Source organism: Salvelinus sp. IW2-2015, linkage group LG15, assembly GCF_002910315.2.
Source record: "Salvelinus sp. IW2-2015 linkage group LG15, ASM291031v2, whole genome shotgun sequence".
Classification (NCBI taxonomy): Eukaryota; Metazoa; Chordata; class Actinopteri; order Salmoniformes; family Salmonidae; genus Salvelinus; species Salvelinus sp. IW2-2015.
In genome coordinates this window covers 61035603-61053467 of record NC_036855.1, presented here as the reverse complement: position 1 = coordinate 61053467, position 17865 = coordinate 61035603, and the positions used below count along the sequence as shown (strand labels likewise).

The window sequence follows — 17865 nt, the reverse complement described above, 5'->3', positions numbered from 1 at the left end:
ACTGTGACAAACAACCCCTGAGACAGCCAAACCTGGTCGCCCTAACTGTCATGTGTGCCTATAGCTCTAATTTAGTCATTTTCTTTATTCCCTCATGTGTGCTTTATTTAGAATTGATTCACTTAGAAGTGCTTTAAATATTGATTTACTCCTAATGTGTGCTCTGTTTAGGTTTACATCTTATTTACTTATTTGACTCCTTTTAATTTGAATTGGTTAACACCCTTTTGAGTGTTGAGGGAATGTTAAAGGTTGACTCAGCTATAAAAATAAATAAAGAGAGTATCACGCTCTACATACAAGCTCTAAGTAATTTATTMGGTAAACCAGCAATGTTTCAGCGGCACCATGCCTTCTTCAGGGTAGACTCAGCGAAATGATGTTGCCACGAGCTGCACCAGAGATATTGAGAGGAGAGAGATGCCACACTTGGCTCTCACACAGTCACACACAGTATCTGGCATATGCATGGGTTTGCTTTAGACTGTGTACATCATTGTATTCACAACTTCACAACTAAAAATCAGGAAATCAGTCAATTTAAATAAATTCATTAGGCCCTAATCTATGGATTTCACATGACTGGGCAGGGGTTCAGCCATGGGTGGGCCTTGGAGGGCATAGGCACACCCACTTGGCAGTCAGGCCCACCCACTGGGGAGCCAGGCCCAGTCAATCAGAATTAGTTTTTCCCACAAAAGGGCTTTATTACAGACAGAAATACTCCTCAGCACCCCCCCCTCCCCCCTCAGATGATCCCGCAGGTGAAAAAGCCGGATGTGGAGGTCCTGGGCTGGCGTGGTTACACGTGGTCTGCGGTTGTGAGACCAGTTGAACGTACTGCCAAATTCTCTAAAACGACATTGGAGGCAGCTTTTGGTAGAGAAATTAACATAACATTCTCTGGCAACAGCTCAGGTGGACATTCCTGCAGTCAACTTGACAATTACACGCTCCCTCAAAACTTGAGACATCTGTGGCATTGTGTTGTGTGACAAAACTGCACATTTTAAAGCGGCCTTTTATTGTCCCCAACACAAGGTGRGCCTGTGTAATTATKATGCTGTTTAATCAGCTTCTTGATATGCCACACCTGTCAGGTGTAGATTGATTATCGTGGCTAAGGAGAAATTCTCACTAACAGGGATGTAAACAAATTTGTGCACAACATTTGAGAAAAATAAGCTTTTTTTGTGCGTATAGAACATTTCTGGAATCTTTTTATTTCAGCTCATGAAACATGGGACCAGCACTTTACAGGTGGTGTTTATATTTTTGTTGAGTGTAATTAGAGCCTATTGAGCACAATCTCTCAGACACCCAGCACATCCACGAGGGGTCACAACCTTTGTGACAGTTGTTGCTGAAGCAGATGAAGCTGAGAAGGATCAAAACACAAAGTTTGTGAATTTAGTTGAAACCTGCCCATTTGTAACAAGCATGGTAACAAGCATTCATTGTTACACTTTTGTAATTACAGACCACAATTACTACCAGTTACATGTTGTTATTACACTATTGGTTTTTACAGTGTAGTTACACATGTAATTACAGTGTAATAAGGACCCCTTGAAATTAAGTGTTACTGATTCAACCACAAAGATCGGGGATGTTTTCCAATGATTTGCAAAAGGCACCTATTCAGATTTTTCTTTTTCCYCAAGTCCTGACTATCTTGCCCAACCTATTTTTCTGTGCAACCTTGATATTCCCAAACCAGCAGGTCAAGCAGTAGGACAAAATGCTCTAAAATAATGATTCATAAAAGAGAACCATGATGGTTAGGTCAATATTAAAAAAGTGCAATTTCCGTAGGAAATACAGTCTCTGTTGGCCTTTCTAAAAAATAGCGTCAGTACACTGATCCCAGAACAGCTTGTTGTCAAATACTACCCCAAGGTATTTGTACTCCACTATTTTGATGGGCTCATCTTTTATCAGTGATGGTGTCAAATGGTAGTGTTCCTTCGAAAGTCAATCACCATATCCTTTGTTTTTAATGTATTTTAGATGGGATGACTCACACTAGACAGTAAAATCATTCAAAGCTGGTCCGTGCTCGGTCTCATCCCCTTCGAGGAGACTGGCCAAAGCAGTGTCGTCAGCATATTTGATCAGGTGGCATCTGTGGATGTAATTTATATGTTTAAATGAATAATTAGAATATTCCACCCTGAAACTATATAATTGTATGTAATTGATTAGAATCATCAATGAAATACATTAGAATCATAAAATTATAATAAATTGTGTGTAGTTTTAGTCAGAATTAGGGTAAAACAATATAACTGTAACAATGTCTATTATAGTATCTTAACAACAGACTGTCTGAGCAAGATTCGGTGCTGACCTTGGCTGGGGGGGCCACTGAGAGTACTTCCCAGGGTCTCCCTATCTTTGTCAGGATTTGGCCAGGATTGTTTTGGTCACTAGATGCCCCCATTGCGCCTTTTTTGAACCTTTTGTTTTTCCCTTGGTCTAATTATTATTTGCACCTGTGCCTTATTTCTTTGTAGGTATTTAAACCCTTAGTGTTCCTCAGTTCTTTGCTCAGTGTTTGAATGTTAGCACCCAGCCCCAGCCATGCTGTGATCATATATTTCTCTTGTTGGATTGTCCAGAGGTACTCTGGTTTTGTTCTTGTTTATTTTTGATTAGTCTTTTGAGTTTTTTTTTTTTTCCTGCTGTTCTTACCACTTTGTGGATTTTCATTGTATTTTGGAGGATATCCATTTTTTCTCTTGGCTTTACTTTTGACGTTGTGGATTTATATTTTTTGCCTGAAGATCTTTTACTTTGATTAATAAACCACCGTCTCTAGCACTGCTGTGTCTGCCTCATCTTCTGGGTTCTGCCGACTATTAGTGACTCTTTCTCACACCGGGTCCTGACAGAAACACTGAGCCATTAAAATGAACCCAGAGGCAGCCAGTACCCAGGATTTTTTTTCCATGCTGTCCCACCACGAGGGGACTGTCCAACGCCACGAAGCTGCTCTTATTCAGCAAGAGGCCTTAATGGCTAGACATTCTCAACTTCTGTCGGAGATGCTGACTTCCATAAAGCAGATTTCTGATCGTCTTTCCCCGGCAACCGCTTCTGCTCCAGTACATCAGATTCAAGTGCCTTGGTGCAGTTTCCCCTGGCTGAACCTCGTCTGCCGCCTCCCCAACGGTTCTCAGGTGATCCGAGTGTTTGTAAGGGGTTTTTCACCAATGTTCTCTCTCCTTCGAGCTGCAACCCTCGTCGTTTCCCACCGACCGTCCAAGATAGCATATATCATCACCCTGCTGTCGGAAAAAGCCCTAGCCTGGGCTACTGCTGTGTGGGATGCCCAAAGTCCCTGCTGTGCCAGCTACTCTACCTTTGCTGAAGAATTCAAGCGAGTGTTTCAAGCCTACCAGCGGCCTGACTCAGCCAAACAGCTCCTGACTCTCCACCAAGGTCGGCGCGCAGCGTGACGGACTATGCCATCCAGTTCCGCACGGTGGCAGCAGCGAGTGGCTGGAACGACGAGGCGCTCACAGTGTGCTTTTGAAGGGTCTTTCCGACACCATCCAGATGACTGGCCACTCGGGAACCACCGGACAACCTCGAGTCCCTGATCAAGTTTGGCCTCGCGCATAGACCAGAGCGTCTGAGAGAAGAGAACTCAACCGTAGACCTTACCCTAGCTCCATCGGTCCCAGCTCCGAGTCTCACCTTTATCCTCGCTGGCTTCACCGGAACCCATGCAGGTTGCGGCATCTCCCAGGCTGAGAGAGACCGCTGCGATCGAGAGGGAGCGATGCTGTCTATATTGCGGCAAACCGGGCCATTTCCGCTCCACGTGTCCCGGCTCCAGGGAACGCACTCTCCCGTGCAGGCCTGGGAGGACTGTAACGGGAAACATAACCTCCTCCCATCCATCCAACTCCCGCCTGCTCATTCCAGTCACCTTTCCTGGACAACCACGAGCTTCTCTTCAAGCCTTGGTAGACTCTGGAGCCGCAGGTAACTTCTGGATGGGTGTCTGGGCGAAGGAGAATGGCGTTCCTCTGAACCCTAAGTGACCCCATAAGGGTTTACGTTGGATAGAAGCCCTTTGGGATCTGGACTTGTCACTCGTTCACTAACCCCTTGCGACTTTCAGTTTCCCAACACCAGGAAGTGATGAACTTTCATCTGATCTCCTGTTCTGAGTTCCCTTGTTTGTTTCTGCTTTTCCCTTTGTCGCTGCCCGTTGGGGTTGATTTGTTTTTTCTACCCCTGGCTTCACAGCCATACCCTCACATCGACTGGTCTGTGTGGCACTATCAAGCAGTGGGGTCCTACGTTCAAGCCACTTGTATCTTTCCGAGTTCCCCGAGTTCCCCTCCCGAGTCTCTAGAATCCATCGACCTGTCCCGAGTTCCCGAGTGTTACCATGACCTCAAACCGGTATTTAGCAAACAGACTACCACCCCATAGACCTTACGATTGCCCCATCYACCTGTTTCCGGGCACCTGCCCCCCCAGAGGTCGGATCTTTTCCCTATCTCCTCCCGAACGAGCTGCTATGGATACCTACATCAAGGAAGCTCTGGCAGCAGGCCTCATGCGTCCATCCACCTCGCCGGCGGGGGCAGGGTTTTTCTTTGTGGCCAAAAAAGACGGTGGATTACGTACCCGCATCGACTACCGGGGACTCAATGCCATAACCGTCCGTAACCGCTACCCGCCACCCCTTATGGCCACAGCCTTTGAGCTGCTCCAGGAAGCAGTTGTCTTCACTAAGCTTGACCTGCGGAACGCATACCATCTTGTGCGGATCAYACCCGGTGACGAGTGGAAGACCGCTTTCAACACGCCTACTGGTCACTACGAATACTTGGTGATGCCCTTCGGCCTGACCAACGCCCCGGCTGTGTTCCAAGCGCTCATAAACGATGTGCTTAGGGATATGCTTAACATCTTTGTTTGTTTACTTGGATGACATCCTCATCTTTTCGAGCTCCCTTCAAGAACACACTAAGCATGTCAGACAAGTACTCAAATGCCTCCTAGACAGCCATTTGTACGTTAAGCCGGAAAAATGTGAATTCCATTCCTCCCGAGTACAATTCCTGGGATTTGTAGTGGAACCCGGTCGAGTCCAGATGGACCCCAGGAAGGTAGGGGCGGTAGCGGATTGACCCACCCCCAAGTCCGTTAAGGAAGTTCAGCATTTCCTGGGCTTCACTAACTTTTACCGCAAGTTCATCAAGAACTTCAGCTTGGTGGCAGCTCCTCTCTCAGCTTTAACCAAGGGTGGCAACGCAAGGTTTCTGTGGGGAGAAGAAGCTGAGACGGCCTTCCAAGGACTCAAGCAGCGCATCCTCTCTGCTCCCATCCTGACACTACCGACGGCGGAAGAACCTTTTGTGGTGGAGGTAGACGCTTCAGAGGTTGGTGTTGGAGCTGTCCTGTCTCAGAGGGGTGAAGACAAGAGGCTTCACCCTTGCGCCTTCTTCTCTCACCGGCTTACCCCGGCCGAGAGGAACTACGATGTGGGGGATCGTGAACTCCTAGCGGTTAAGATGGCATTGAAGGAATGGAGACACTGGCTCGAGGGGGCTTCTCAACCGTTTCAAGTGCTTACGGACCACAAAAATCTGGAGTATATCCAGCAGGCGAAGCTGTTGAACTCCAGACAAGCTCGATGGTCTCTTTTCTTCAATCGATTCCAGTTTATCCTCACCTATAGACCCGGGTCGAAGAATCTCAAACCGGACGCCTTGTCACGAGTCTACACTCCAGCCATTCGAGAAGATACTGACATGCCTGTCCTTCCTGCCGCTAAGATCCGATCTCGTGGCAAGTTGAGGATACTGTGAAACGAGCTCAAACCATCGAACCGGGTCCTGAAGGAGGTCCTGCCAATCGGTTGTTTGTTCCCAAGGCGGCGAGGTCCCAGGTCCTTCTGTGGGGGCACTCCTCTCGCCTCACCTGTCACCCGGGCGTAGGTCGTACCTTGGAGTTCATCCAGCGTAAGTTCTGGTGGCCCACCATAAAAGAAGACGTTGCCACTTTCGTCAAGGCCTGTCCCGTGTGCTGCCAGGGCAAATCTTCTCACCTCCGCCCTCAAGGACTCCTTCACCCTTTACCTATTCCCCACCGACCCTGGTCCCATATCTCGTTGGACTTTATTACTGGCCTTCCTCCGTCCCATGGTAATACTACTATCCTAGTCATCATCGACAGGTTTTCTAAGGCGGCCAGGTTCGTCCCCTTGACTAAATTACCTTCTGCCAAGGAAACGGCTGAGTTGGTGATTAACCATGTGTTCCGAGTCTTCGGCATTCCGCAAGATATGGTTTCCGACAGAGGTCCCCAGTTCGCCTCTAGGTTTTGGAAGGCCTTCTACCAACTCATAGGGGCCACTGCCAGTCTTTCTTCAGGGTACCATCCGGAGTCCAACGGCCAAACCGAGAGGATGAATCAAGAGCTGGAAACCACCCTCAGATGTATGGTCTCCAACAACCCGTCCACATGGTCATCCTTCATTGTTTGGGCCGAGTACGCGCACAACACCTTGTGCTCCTCCTCCACTYGTATGTCCCCGCACAAGTGTCAGTTTGGCTATGCTCCGCTATTGTTCCCGGACCAGGAGGCAGAAGTCAGAGTGCCTTCAGCCTTGAGGTTCATCAGACGCTGTCGGCTTACGTGGAAGAAGGCCCGTCTTAATCTTCTGCGTTCCTCACAGCAGTACCAACGACAAGCCAACAGACGTCGCCGTCCCGGTCCTACCCTGTACCCCGGCCAGAGAGTATGGCTCTCGACTAAGAACTTACCGCTACGGGTGGAGTCTCACAAGCTGTCCCAGAAATTCATTGGTCCCTTTAAGGTTGCCAGGAGAGTGAATCCCGTTACTTTTCGCCTGCACTTACCCAGATCCCTTAAGATTAATCCCACGTTTCACATTTCTTTATTAAAACCTGTTGTTTTTTCTCCCCTTATCCCGGCAGGCAGACCTCCCCCTCCGCCCCGTGTCATCGGAGGCCAGTCGGCTTATACCGTCCATCGGATACTGGATTCCCGCCGGGTGCAGCGGTCCTGGCAGTATCTGGTGGACTGGGAAGGCTACGGTCCCGAGGAGCGCTCCTGGGTTCCTGCCAAAGACATACTGGACCCTGACCTCATTCGTCAGTTCAGGGCCCTCCACCCTGAGAAGGCTGGTAGGAACGTCAGGAGCCGTTCCTAGTAGGGGGATTCTGTCAGGATTTGGCCAGGATTGTTTTGGTCACTAGATGCCCCCATTGCGCCTTTTTTTAACCTTTTGTTTTTCCCTTGGTCTAATTATTATTTGCACCTGTGCCTTATTTCTTTGTAGGTATTTAAACCCTTAGTGTTCCTCAGTTCTTTGCTCAGTGTTTGTATGTTAGCACCCAGCCCCAGCCATGCTGTGATCATATATTTCTCTTGTTGGATTGTCCAGAGGTACTCTGGTTTTGTTCTTGTTTATTTTTGATTAGTCTTTTGAGGTTTGTTTTTTTTCCTGCTGTTCTTACCACTTTGTGGATTTTCATTGTATTTTGGAGGATATCCATTTTTTCTCTTGGCTTTACTTTTGACGTTGTGGATTTATATTTTTTGCCTGAAGATCTTTTACTTTGATTAAACCACCGTCTCTAGTACTGCTGTGTCTGCCTCATCTTCTGGGTTCTGCCGACTATTAGTGACTGTTTCTCACACCGGGTCCTGACAATCTTGAGGGAGGACGGAGAGTGATTCTCATGGACTCCCCTAATCTTTGTCGGCTGGGTAGTGTAACGGATGTGAAATGGCTAGTTAGTTAGCGGGTACGCGCTAATAGCGTTTCAATCGGTTACGTCACTTGTTCTGAGACTTGAAGTTGGGTTTCCCCTTGCTCTGACTGTTGTTGATGTGTGCAGAAGGTCCCTGGTTCGCGCCCGTGTCGGGGCGAGGGAACGGTCTAAAGTTATACTGTTACATTGATGCTGTTGACCCGGATCACTGGTTGCTGCGGAAAAGGAGGAGGTCGAAAGGGGGGTYAGTGTAACTGTATGTGCGTATAAATTATGTTTGTGTGCAAAAGAATGTGCGTAAAGAGCTAGTATAAAATGAATGGTTTTGTACAACTAACCAGTGCGCCCGTGAATAAACATTTTGACTATCATAGCTGGGGCCTCTGTCTGTTTCATTCAACTAGTATCTTACAAATCCTGGGTTACAGACTGAGTAGTTAATTGAAGTTCAGTTTATGAACATCGAGAACATAATTCTCATGACAGCACCCTGGAAACTGGCTCCGGCAGCCGTCTGTATACAATATGTATAGTACTGGTGAAAGAACGCTGGTCTGTGGGGTTCCAACTGAAGCAGTGCGCATTTCAGAGAGTGTGTTGCCAACTCGTACCTGCTGAGACCTATCAGTTAGGAAGTTGGTGATCCATGTGATAAGCATAGAATCAAGTCCGAAGTCTCATCTAAGTCTGTCCGCGAGGATAAACGGATTGATTGTGTTAAATGCAGAGGGGAAATCTTCAAACATGATACGCATGTTTTTGCTGCCCTTCAAATGCATGTACATCTTTTCCTCTCTCTGACCGGAATGCAAACTGGAGGGGGTCAAGGAAGTGTTGGTAGATGAGTAAAAATAAAGCAAACATTGAATATCCCTTTGTGCATGGTGCAGTTATTAATTACACTTTGGATGGTGCATCAATATACCCAGTCACTACAAAGATTCCTAACTCAGTCGCTGGAGAGGAAGGAAACTGCTCAGGGATTTCACCAGAGGCCAATGGTGATTTTAAAACAGTTACAGAGTTTAATGGCTGTGATAGGAGAAAACTGAGGATGGATCAACAACATTGTAGTTACTCCACAATACTAACATAAATTAAAGAATACAAATATTCCAAAACAAGCATTCTACTTTCTGGGGTTACTGTATTGTTTGTAGACATTACTGCACTGTTGGAGCTAGATACATAAGTATTTCACTGCACCTACGATAACATCTGCAAATCTGTGTACACGACCTATAAACATTGATTTGATTTTGCCTTTCCTAACCACTGTTCTTCTGCACCTGGATTGCTTGCTCTGTTGGGTTTTAGGCTGGGTTTCTGTAAAGCAGTTTGTGACAACTATTGATGTAAAAATGCTGGCCTGAGGATGGAGTTGTCCCAGATTTCAGCCTCTTCTTTGGCAGGACAGTCTCAAAAGCCATACCACTTGGCATGAGGAGCGAGTGAGGGTGAACTACCCATAGTCTCCACAAGGGAGCACTAGTTCTGCCAGAGCTAGGGAGATCTCATTCTGGAATTCATTCACCTTCAGCAGTTACTAGGTCAAGTTACTAGGTCATGAAAAATATAACTACAGCAGTAGTTTAACAATATTTTACCCACCATTTAGTGCCTTATCTGTGTTACCTTCTGTAAAGATCAGATATGGGAATGATCATTCAAGAAGTAGATGATTCAGTATGCTTTACCATGTATTTTGTCTTTATGTCCTTCAATGTGATGTCTTAGAAGTATCTCCAACATTGATTTCAGGGGACAGTCTTGGGTCTTCCAGGTGAAGAATTTGTCGCAGGTCAGATCTATTGTTGATGCTTTGTATTTCCATTTTTAAAATCATTCAATTGGTATTTCTATCACAGATAAATCATTCTATACTATTTCAAAGTGTTTGTAAGGAAAATAACAATGGTTAAAAACGTGATTTAGATTTTTTGAAATGTGACCATTGATTTTATTTCCTCGGATCCCTTAGTATCTATAACTCGTTTGAGGACAGGAGTCCCTGCACCAGACAAAACATGTATATAAACCTCAATATGAGTTTACTCAAAAGTCTTGCAGACTGACATTCAGCGTAGAGATAGGGTGCACATGCAAAAAATCCAAGTTTGTTCTTACTTAGTATCTACATTTATTACATTCAATATATTTCTGGCCTCTATTTAACAAATAGAGAAACATCAGATGCAGACACAGGTGGAATTGAAACATTTAAGAGAATGGATTGAAAGACAATTTAACAAGAAACTCGTAAACATCTCCACTCATAAAACTTTATGTATGTCCTTATCAGAGAAGAGTGACTTGTCCTCTGACATAAGCAGCAGTAATCATGTCTGGATCTTTTCTGGATTTCAGTCCCAGCCAGCAAGAATGGCTAACCACATGGGGTAATGAAAGCTAGAGGAGGCCCTGTCTAAGCAGCTGGCTAGGAGGCCTCAGATGGCTTGTCCTCTTCTGACTGATGATTTTACTATTATTAAAGGGTGTGTAGAAAAGGACTGTGAAATCCTAGTGGCAAAGACACACCCCTTTACACCTTTGCCCTTTGTATCAATGAGACACTGATCGGAGTCACCTGAGAGGGAAAAGAGAGAGACGCAGGGCACTATTCAATCACATATAAGTACATGATCTGTGTTACTATTCTGTCAGATACTGATACATACACACATACTCAAACATGGACACAGTAACACACAGAGGGAAGATGGTGGGATGGGGGTCAGTAACGGTCACTGTTTCTCAGTTCTCCGCAGGCTACAGAACAAACACAGCCTGGGAGAGAGAGAGAGATTCTGTAGCACTACAGCGTAACCCCAGAGGTCACACACAGACCCAGGGGCTTAATAATAGTGCACACGCAAACTTTAATAAGACCAGAAAACACACTGAGGTATAACATTCAATAGTGAATGGACCATATTTAAACTTGTTCAATTTAGCCTAAGGGCTTAGGCTATGTATTGTTAGTGCTTGACTTGGACTGAAATAGGTGCTGGTAATCATTTTGGGTACCGGTACTGTTTATATTTAGGTGCAAGAGCTCCACAATACTTTTGAGCAAATATTCTATAAGATATTCTAAAATATTATATTTCGGGGCGGCAGGTGGTTAGAGCAGTAACCCGAAAGGTTGCTGGATCAAATCCCTGAGCTGACAAGGTAAAAATCTGTAGTTCTACCCCTGAACAAGGCAATTAACCCACTGTTCCCTGGTAGGCTGTCATTGTAAATAAGAATTTGTTCTTAACTGACTTGCCAGGTTAAATAAAATAAATAAGAGGTGCAGAAGCTCAAGCAGTGAAACGTTGAGGTGCCAGTCCTCAGCTCCAGTGAACTCCTGCCCAAGTCAAGCACTGTGTATTCAAATCAAATAAAACACAGTGAAACGCATACTTACAAGCCCTTAACCAACAATGCTGTTAAGAACATACCTAAAAAAAAGTAAGAGATAAGAAAAACAAATGATTAAAGAGCAGCAGTAAATAACAATAGCAGTGTGTGAGGGCACCGGTGTCGAGGTAATTGAGGTAAAATGTACATGTAGGTAGAGTGATTAAAGTGACTATGCATWGATAACTGACTGTATTGTCTAACTGTTGATGTAAAAGGTATAACATTCAATAGTCAATGTATAACATGCAATAGTCAAGGGGCCAATACATAGCCTTGGGCCTAGGCTATGTATTGTCTAACTCTTGATAGCCTACCATGCATACATATGCATAGTGTACATGCATAGCGTCACCTTAATCATGCATTTTCAGGGGTCTTTTGCCAGCGACCCTTATAAAAACGCATGCCCGATACTCACTTGTCTTTTTTTTTTACCCTTTTACTGGCCTATTCAAAACTCAGGTCGACTATAGGCTACCATTTTCTCTGACACTCATCCACCTAATGCACATTGCCACCTAATTATACCACCCTCATATTCTTCACTGTCATGTTACATCAAACGTTGATATGTTAAATGTTACGCCACGATGGAACAATGTTGGTAAATGTAGCCAATTCTTGGTAGACCTAGTCATATTTTCAGCGTTATACTTTTCTCGATGATTCAGAGCTCGCCATAGTTGTTTTGCTGCCCGCTGGCATTTCGATTGATTAACATATTGAGTAATTAATACTTCGAAAGGCCCGTCCTTGATATAACCGAGACACCGGCAGTAATTATTAAAGCACAAATGTAGCCTATCAAATGAAACGCAATCCGGTGATGAACGCCAAAACAAAAGATCGACCACGTGACCAGAGAGCTCAGTTAGTAGTCATATGACCTGTAGTGTTTCTATATGCAGGGCATAGACACGGCAATTGTTGCGCGCACAGGACTTCGAGTCAAGCGTCTGAGGCCAACATTGTTGGCGCATTAGGCTAGTTTCGTCCTCGACATGACTAGCATGTATTTTGTTAGTTTGGTGGTGTATTTCCTTGCTGTTTCGTGTCTTACATGGGCTGACTACGCCCCTGACGAGGTAACCGAACTACCGGGAATGTCGTTTAAACCAAACTACCGGCAATGGTCAGGCTATTTGAAAGCCAGCCCAGGAAAGTTTCTCCATTACTGGTGAGTATCAGTAATGCCATACGTCGCCCCCTTGACTAACTAACAATTTAGTGTTAGTTCTGGTTGGGGATGTTTTCAGGAACTCCAGCTCGTGCACAGCATTAGTTTACTACAATATGTATCAGTGGGAATCGGTTTACTCCAAATGGGTGAAATAATAAATGAATCAACGCATGGCATAAGTAACCGTATTAGAGTGGCTATTGCTCAATAGTATATTAATACATACAGTAGTTATTACAGAGACAACTGAAGCATGTTTTAACAAAAGAGAACTTCAAATAMAAAGTCACAGGCAGAAGAGGAAACGCTTCTGAAGCTGGACTAGATGATTGTTTATACTTGCTCTTTTGCTACTTCCTCCAGCATTGGTCATGCATGGTGTTGTAGCGTGTACCTTTCATTGAGAAGTTTAAGAGCTAGACCACCCTTTGCCATAAGCTATGAGAAGTTAATGATTGACAAAATAACACATGACAAACTTTTATTCTGGTGTTCTATAGGCCAKACGTACACACACATAAACATAATCAGCAGACACTATTGTACCTGGGGTCTAGAATTAAGTGTGGAGTGCACCAAGTGTGTCTTTGGGTGCTCTCTATCTCCTGTTAACCTGGCCCTCTACCTCCCTGCTTCCCCAGGTTTGTGACCTCACAGAGGGACCCACTGAAGGACCCTGTTGTGCTGTGGCTGAATGGAGGGCCAGGCTGCAGCTCGCTGGATGGCTTTCTGTCAGAGAACGGCCCCTTCCATGTGAGTTCTCCCACGCGTTACCTTTTCAGCATGAGCTTAGCAGGACTTGTGATTTCAGTTTGCCTGTGTGTCTCAGTGTAACCTTATTGTATGCAGTGATTCCCACAGAATAACAACATAATTCTGTGAGTCCCACAGAATAACAACATAATTTTGTCTCCCTCAGGTGAATGATGATGGGGCCACTCTGTATGAAAATAAGTATAGCTGGAACAGGATCGCCAACGTTCTGTACCTAGAGTCCCCTGCAGGTGTGGGATACTCCTACTCTGACGACCAGAAGTACAAAACCGACGACGACGAGGTGAGATCATCAGGGTCTCATTCGGGAGAGTGAAATGCATTGAATAAATCATTCACAATTATTTACCTCTTGTCAAAGGCATGTCTGTTATACACACTGTATTCCTATCTGAACGTTCCAGTGTTGTTCCACTGACAGTGGCTCAGAAATCATGCACTTCAATCTTCCTTACTGAATACTAAAGTAATAGTAACTGATATCTCCCCATTTACTATTAGGTGGCTGATGACAACTACCTAGCTCTGCAGAGTTTCTTTGCCAAGTTTCCAAACTTCACACAGAATGAGTTCTTCATCATCGGTGAGAGTTATGGTGGGATCTATGCCCCGACACTCAGCCAGCGTGTGGCCACAGGGACCGCAAAGATTAACTTCAAGGTGAGTTGATTCACACACCGACTTAATTGTTTTGAGTGGTTTCCACTCTTACGCTCCCTGAAAATCTAAAGACTAAACATAAGTTACAAGCAATGCAATGGAATTCCAGCCTATACAACCACCTGTCAATGATTATGTAGAAAAGGCAAGGAGAGGATGATATGAATCCAATATGTATGACAGTTATAAAGAACTCCGTTAATGTGTTTCAGGGCTTTGCAGTGGGTAATGGCCTCAGTAGCTATGCCCTGAATGACCAGTCTCTGATATACTTTGGTTACTACCACGGCCTCTTCGGAGAACAGTAAGAACGCGCAACACATTCACTCATGTGGGCCCAGACTGTTTTGCTATGTTTACATGACTAGGGATAACTATTTTCGAAAGCCCCACAACGTATGTATAGGCCCCCAATATGAATCCAAGCTTGTCTGATGCTTCTGTTACAAGACATTGCAATGTGTTTAAGTAAACTAWCCTCTTGCAGACTGTGGACAGATCTGAACACAAACTGCTGTGATAAGGGAACATGTAACTTCTTCAACAACAGCAAGGAGGCCTGCAAGACACTGGTACACATGGAAACACTTTTACAATCGGATAAGAAGTATTATACATCAAATACAAAAATTGGGCTATGACATGCACAGGTTTAACATAGAAATCTGTACTTGTACCTTTGTTTCTCATTCATTCTTGCCCTCAGTTGAGCCAGGCCTTTAGTATTGTGTATGATTCTGGGCTGAATGAGTATGCTCTTTACATGGACTGTGAGGGTGGAGTCAGGGCCAGAGCCTATGAGAGGAGCATGAGCCAGCTCTTCAGGAACTACAGGAAGAACTGGGACAACTTCCAGGTAAGTGCCCCTCCTATGGAGGAATACAGTGTTCAAGTCCATCCTGGCATTAGATATTGGTAGTCTTGTGTTCAGAAGGGTTGTTCTGGTTATTCTCAAATTATGTTTGAAGTGGTTATGATGGAAGAAATTGGTGTTATGTAAGTACTTTGTCTTGCTGTAGCTGCTGAAGGTGCCGTCCGTCACTGGCCAAACTCCTTCTGTGGGTGAGGTCCCTCCCTGCATTAACAGCACAGCTCAGATGAACTGGCTCAACCGGGGTGATGTGAGGAAAGCCCTACACATCCCTGATACACTTCCACCCTGGGACATCTGCAGGTATATTACACTAGTACCCACACATTCCTAATACTCAGTAAGTCTATATTCAGCAAAGGGACTTCTAAAACGTGACAACAGTAAACTACCTACAAAAGGAGATCTTTACCATAACTTTCTATGTAGTGATGTGGTGGGAGGACAGTACACCAACATCTACCCGACCGTGAAGGATGTGTATCTGAAGTTGCTGTCTCTGGGTGTCCGGGCGCTGGTCTATAACGGAGACACTGACATGGCCTGCAACTTCCTGGGAGACAAGTGGTTTGTGGAACAGCTCAACCAGAAGGTAAAGCGCTTGAAGACTGGTATTTGAGTCATGTGGCATAGAGATTTGGATGCTGGGTTGCAGGGTATTTGGCATGTTTGTAACTCACAGGGCATGCAGTGTGAAGACTTTGTTTTCTTTCATTTCCAGACAACCACCAAGTACCAGAGCTGGATATCTGATGATCAGATTGCCGGCTTCTACGAGCAGTATGGAAACATCACCCTCCTGACTGTGAAGGTAAGCACTACTTAGTTAGCATATTGGCATTGATTCATTGTCTTCAGACTCATTAGCACACCAGACATGTTCATAAAGATTAGTGGATGCAACGGGGGTGAGGCTGCTGCGTTCTAATCCCATCCTCTGTTTCAGGGCGCTGGTCACATGGTGCCGCAGTGGGCTCCAGGCCCCGCCTTAGACATGTTCCAGTCCTTCCTGTCAAACAAACCCTACTGAGCATGCTCCTGGGGCTGCTTCCAGTGTCTGTAATGGAACTTGTTAGTGGGTCAGGATGATGACCCGTTTTTCTCAGGGAGGGTTGGATGGAAAAGGGGAAACAAATGTTTTGTTTTTGTATTGTGATCAAATGTTTCTGTTGCACTCCAAGTAAGCTCAGTAGATCAAAGCTCAACTCTGGAGGAACGCAAGTGTAAACACTTATCAGTGGTGGGGTGACAGGAGTGTAATTGGACTATGCCATTTCTTAATTTCAGTAAATGTATAATTGTACTTTTCTTGAAGCAAACTACATATGAATAGCCTTAGAGAAATGTTTTGACATGTGATGCACCTAAACAATCTTCCTTCAGTGATGCTGTGCAATCACTCTGGTTGGCTTTCTAACTGATTAGGAGCTTATTAGTCGCATCAGAACTGTCATTTGCCTTTTTTGAATTTCCTCATGCAATTTCTGAATCAGGGGGTTTCAATTGTCACCACTTGGGGGAGCTGAAATGCCATGGTTCTCAAATAGCCAGAAGGCCAATCAGCACTTTAAAAGAATCTAACTTTCTTTCTAATAAATGCTTTTTATGAAACCATTTGTATCTCATTAATTTTAAGAGCATTTTTTTTATTGAACATGATTGATTAATAACAGAATGTGTTAAAACATCCAAGTAATCTTAAGGGACTGTTCCATAGACATGTAAAGATAATGGTGGTGAATTCCAGGGATGGTGATTGAGCACCAGAAATGTACTTCTCAGCCACCATGATGAAGATTCAGTACACAACAGGCCAATCAGTGTAGCAGTTTAACTGGACATGACTAGTGATTCCTGTGTTAACTGAAATTAAGCTATTTTTAGTTGCTTCAATATATACAGGTAGGATTTGTTGCAAAAGTTATTATACATCAATGTCACCAGTGCTTCCTACATCTTCCGACATCTGCTGACATAAAAAGGACTTTATAAATACATTTGACTAGTCCAGGCGTTTTCCAACTGGGGTACTGCAGGGGTCTGCAATGTAAAACATTTTTGGAGAGAAAAAATATTTGTATTTTAAATATAGATTTAATGCCATGTTTGAGAACTAACAAATAAAAGCCAGACAAAAAAAGAAAACAGGCAATTGGCAAACATACTTATTGATTTGTTTGAGCAGAGGAGCATAGCATTAGTCATGGCAAAATTGTCTCACTGTAGAATTGCAGGAAATTAGCTTCAAAACTGCTACATTTTCTCTGAGCTCAATGGAAAAATGTGTATAATTGCAGAATTATTTAAAATTTTCTCTACACCACCAGTGGTGACCTGTAATTTGAGCCCCACTTTTGTGCAAAAAAAATATACAGAATTAATAAAGCCACATACAAACATGGTATTTTTGTTTGTTTTCTTAAGGCAGCTCCAAAATGTAGGTGTTTCAGCCTAGCTCAGTGCTTTCTGTGGTGAAGCAAGCCAGCAGAAAATACGGAGTGTTGCGCCGTGATTGGCTCAGTGTTCTGTCACTCGTGGGGACACTACGTCACCACCAAGTCTAAGGGTAGACCCCGAAAATTCTAGTCTCTTGGGTGCTGCCATAGAATTCCATAAGTGCCAATCAAAGAAGGCTCAAGGTCATTAGCCACAGATAAAAATGACATCAAATCACATATTTACAGTAGCTTTGATTGGACTGATCATGAAGTCATCATGAATCAAGTCGACAATCTACTGGCAAATCCTTTTTAATCCTTGTCATATGAAAATAAATAAAGAGAAATTATTAGATAAAATGTATCAGTGCTCATCGGCCATTGGACATAAACATTACACAAGTTGGAAATTGCAAATTCAACAGTGAGTGGTTTGGAAGGAATCAGTGACAGTGGCTGTGTGGTCCCACTTCTGGGATTAAGGGGCTCTTTTCCAAGTTTAAAATGATAAACATTCAACATTGGCTATGCTGTCAATGACGCATGATTTGTGCCGCGCTCAAAACAACCGTTAACTCGGAACTTCAAAAACTTGACTTCCGTGAGCTCAAGACAACTGGGAAGTTGGGAATAAAACGAGCTCCGATTGGGAAAGTATGTTTTGAATGGTCATTCAACTCGGAATTGTAAATCCAGCCTCTTTCTAGAGCTATGACCTGAAGATCAATGACGTCATCATGATTTGACCTTGTATTTTTCCAAGTTCCC

General features: G+C 44.3%; 1 protein-coding gene, 1 long non-coding RNA gene and 1 other non-coding gene across 3 annotated transcripts; 1 reads left to right on the top strand and 2 right to left on the bottom strand.

Moving 5' to 3' along the window:
• Window positions 1–10267: 10267 nt before the first annotated feature.
• LOC111974270 (uncharacterized) lies at window positions 10268–11680 on the bottom strand. Its single transcript, XR_002878691.2, has 3 exons — window positions 11593–11680; window positions 11179–11212; window positions 10268–10353 (listed from the first exon to the last, which is right to left on the bottom strand). It is a non-coding gene; the product is annotated as an uncharacterized lncRNA (long non-coding RNA).
• Window positions 10512–10634, bottom strand: LOC111975232 (small nucleolar RNA SNORA76). The gene has a single exon (XR_002878796.1). It is a non-coding gene; the product is annotated as a small nucleolar RNA SNORA76 (small nucleolar RNA).
• A 362-nt stretch (window positions 11681–12042) lies between the features above and the next one.
• LOC111974269 (lysosomal protective protein) lies at window positions 12043–15960 on the top strand. Its single transcript, XM_024001943.2, has 11 exons — window positions 12043–12351; window positions 12996–13107; window positions 13274–13411; window positions 13630–13788; window positions 14001–14092; window positions 14276–14360; window positions 14495–14644; window positions 14808–14962; window positions 15089–15251; window positions 15381–15470; window positions 15606–15960. The coding sequence occupies exons 1-11, from the start codon at window positions 12176–12178 to the stop codon at window positions 15687–15689; spliced, it is 1404 nt and encodes a 467-aa protein (XP_023857711.1). The 5' UTR covers window positions 12043–12175; the 3' UTR covers window positions 15690–15960.
• Window positions 15961–17865: the final 1905 nt, after the last annotated feature.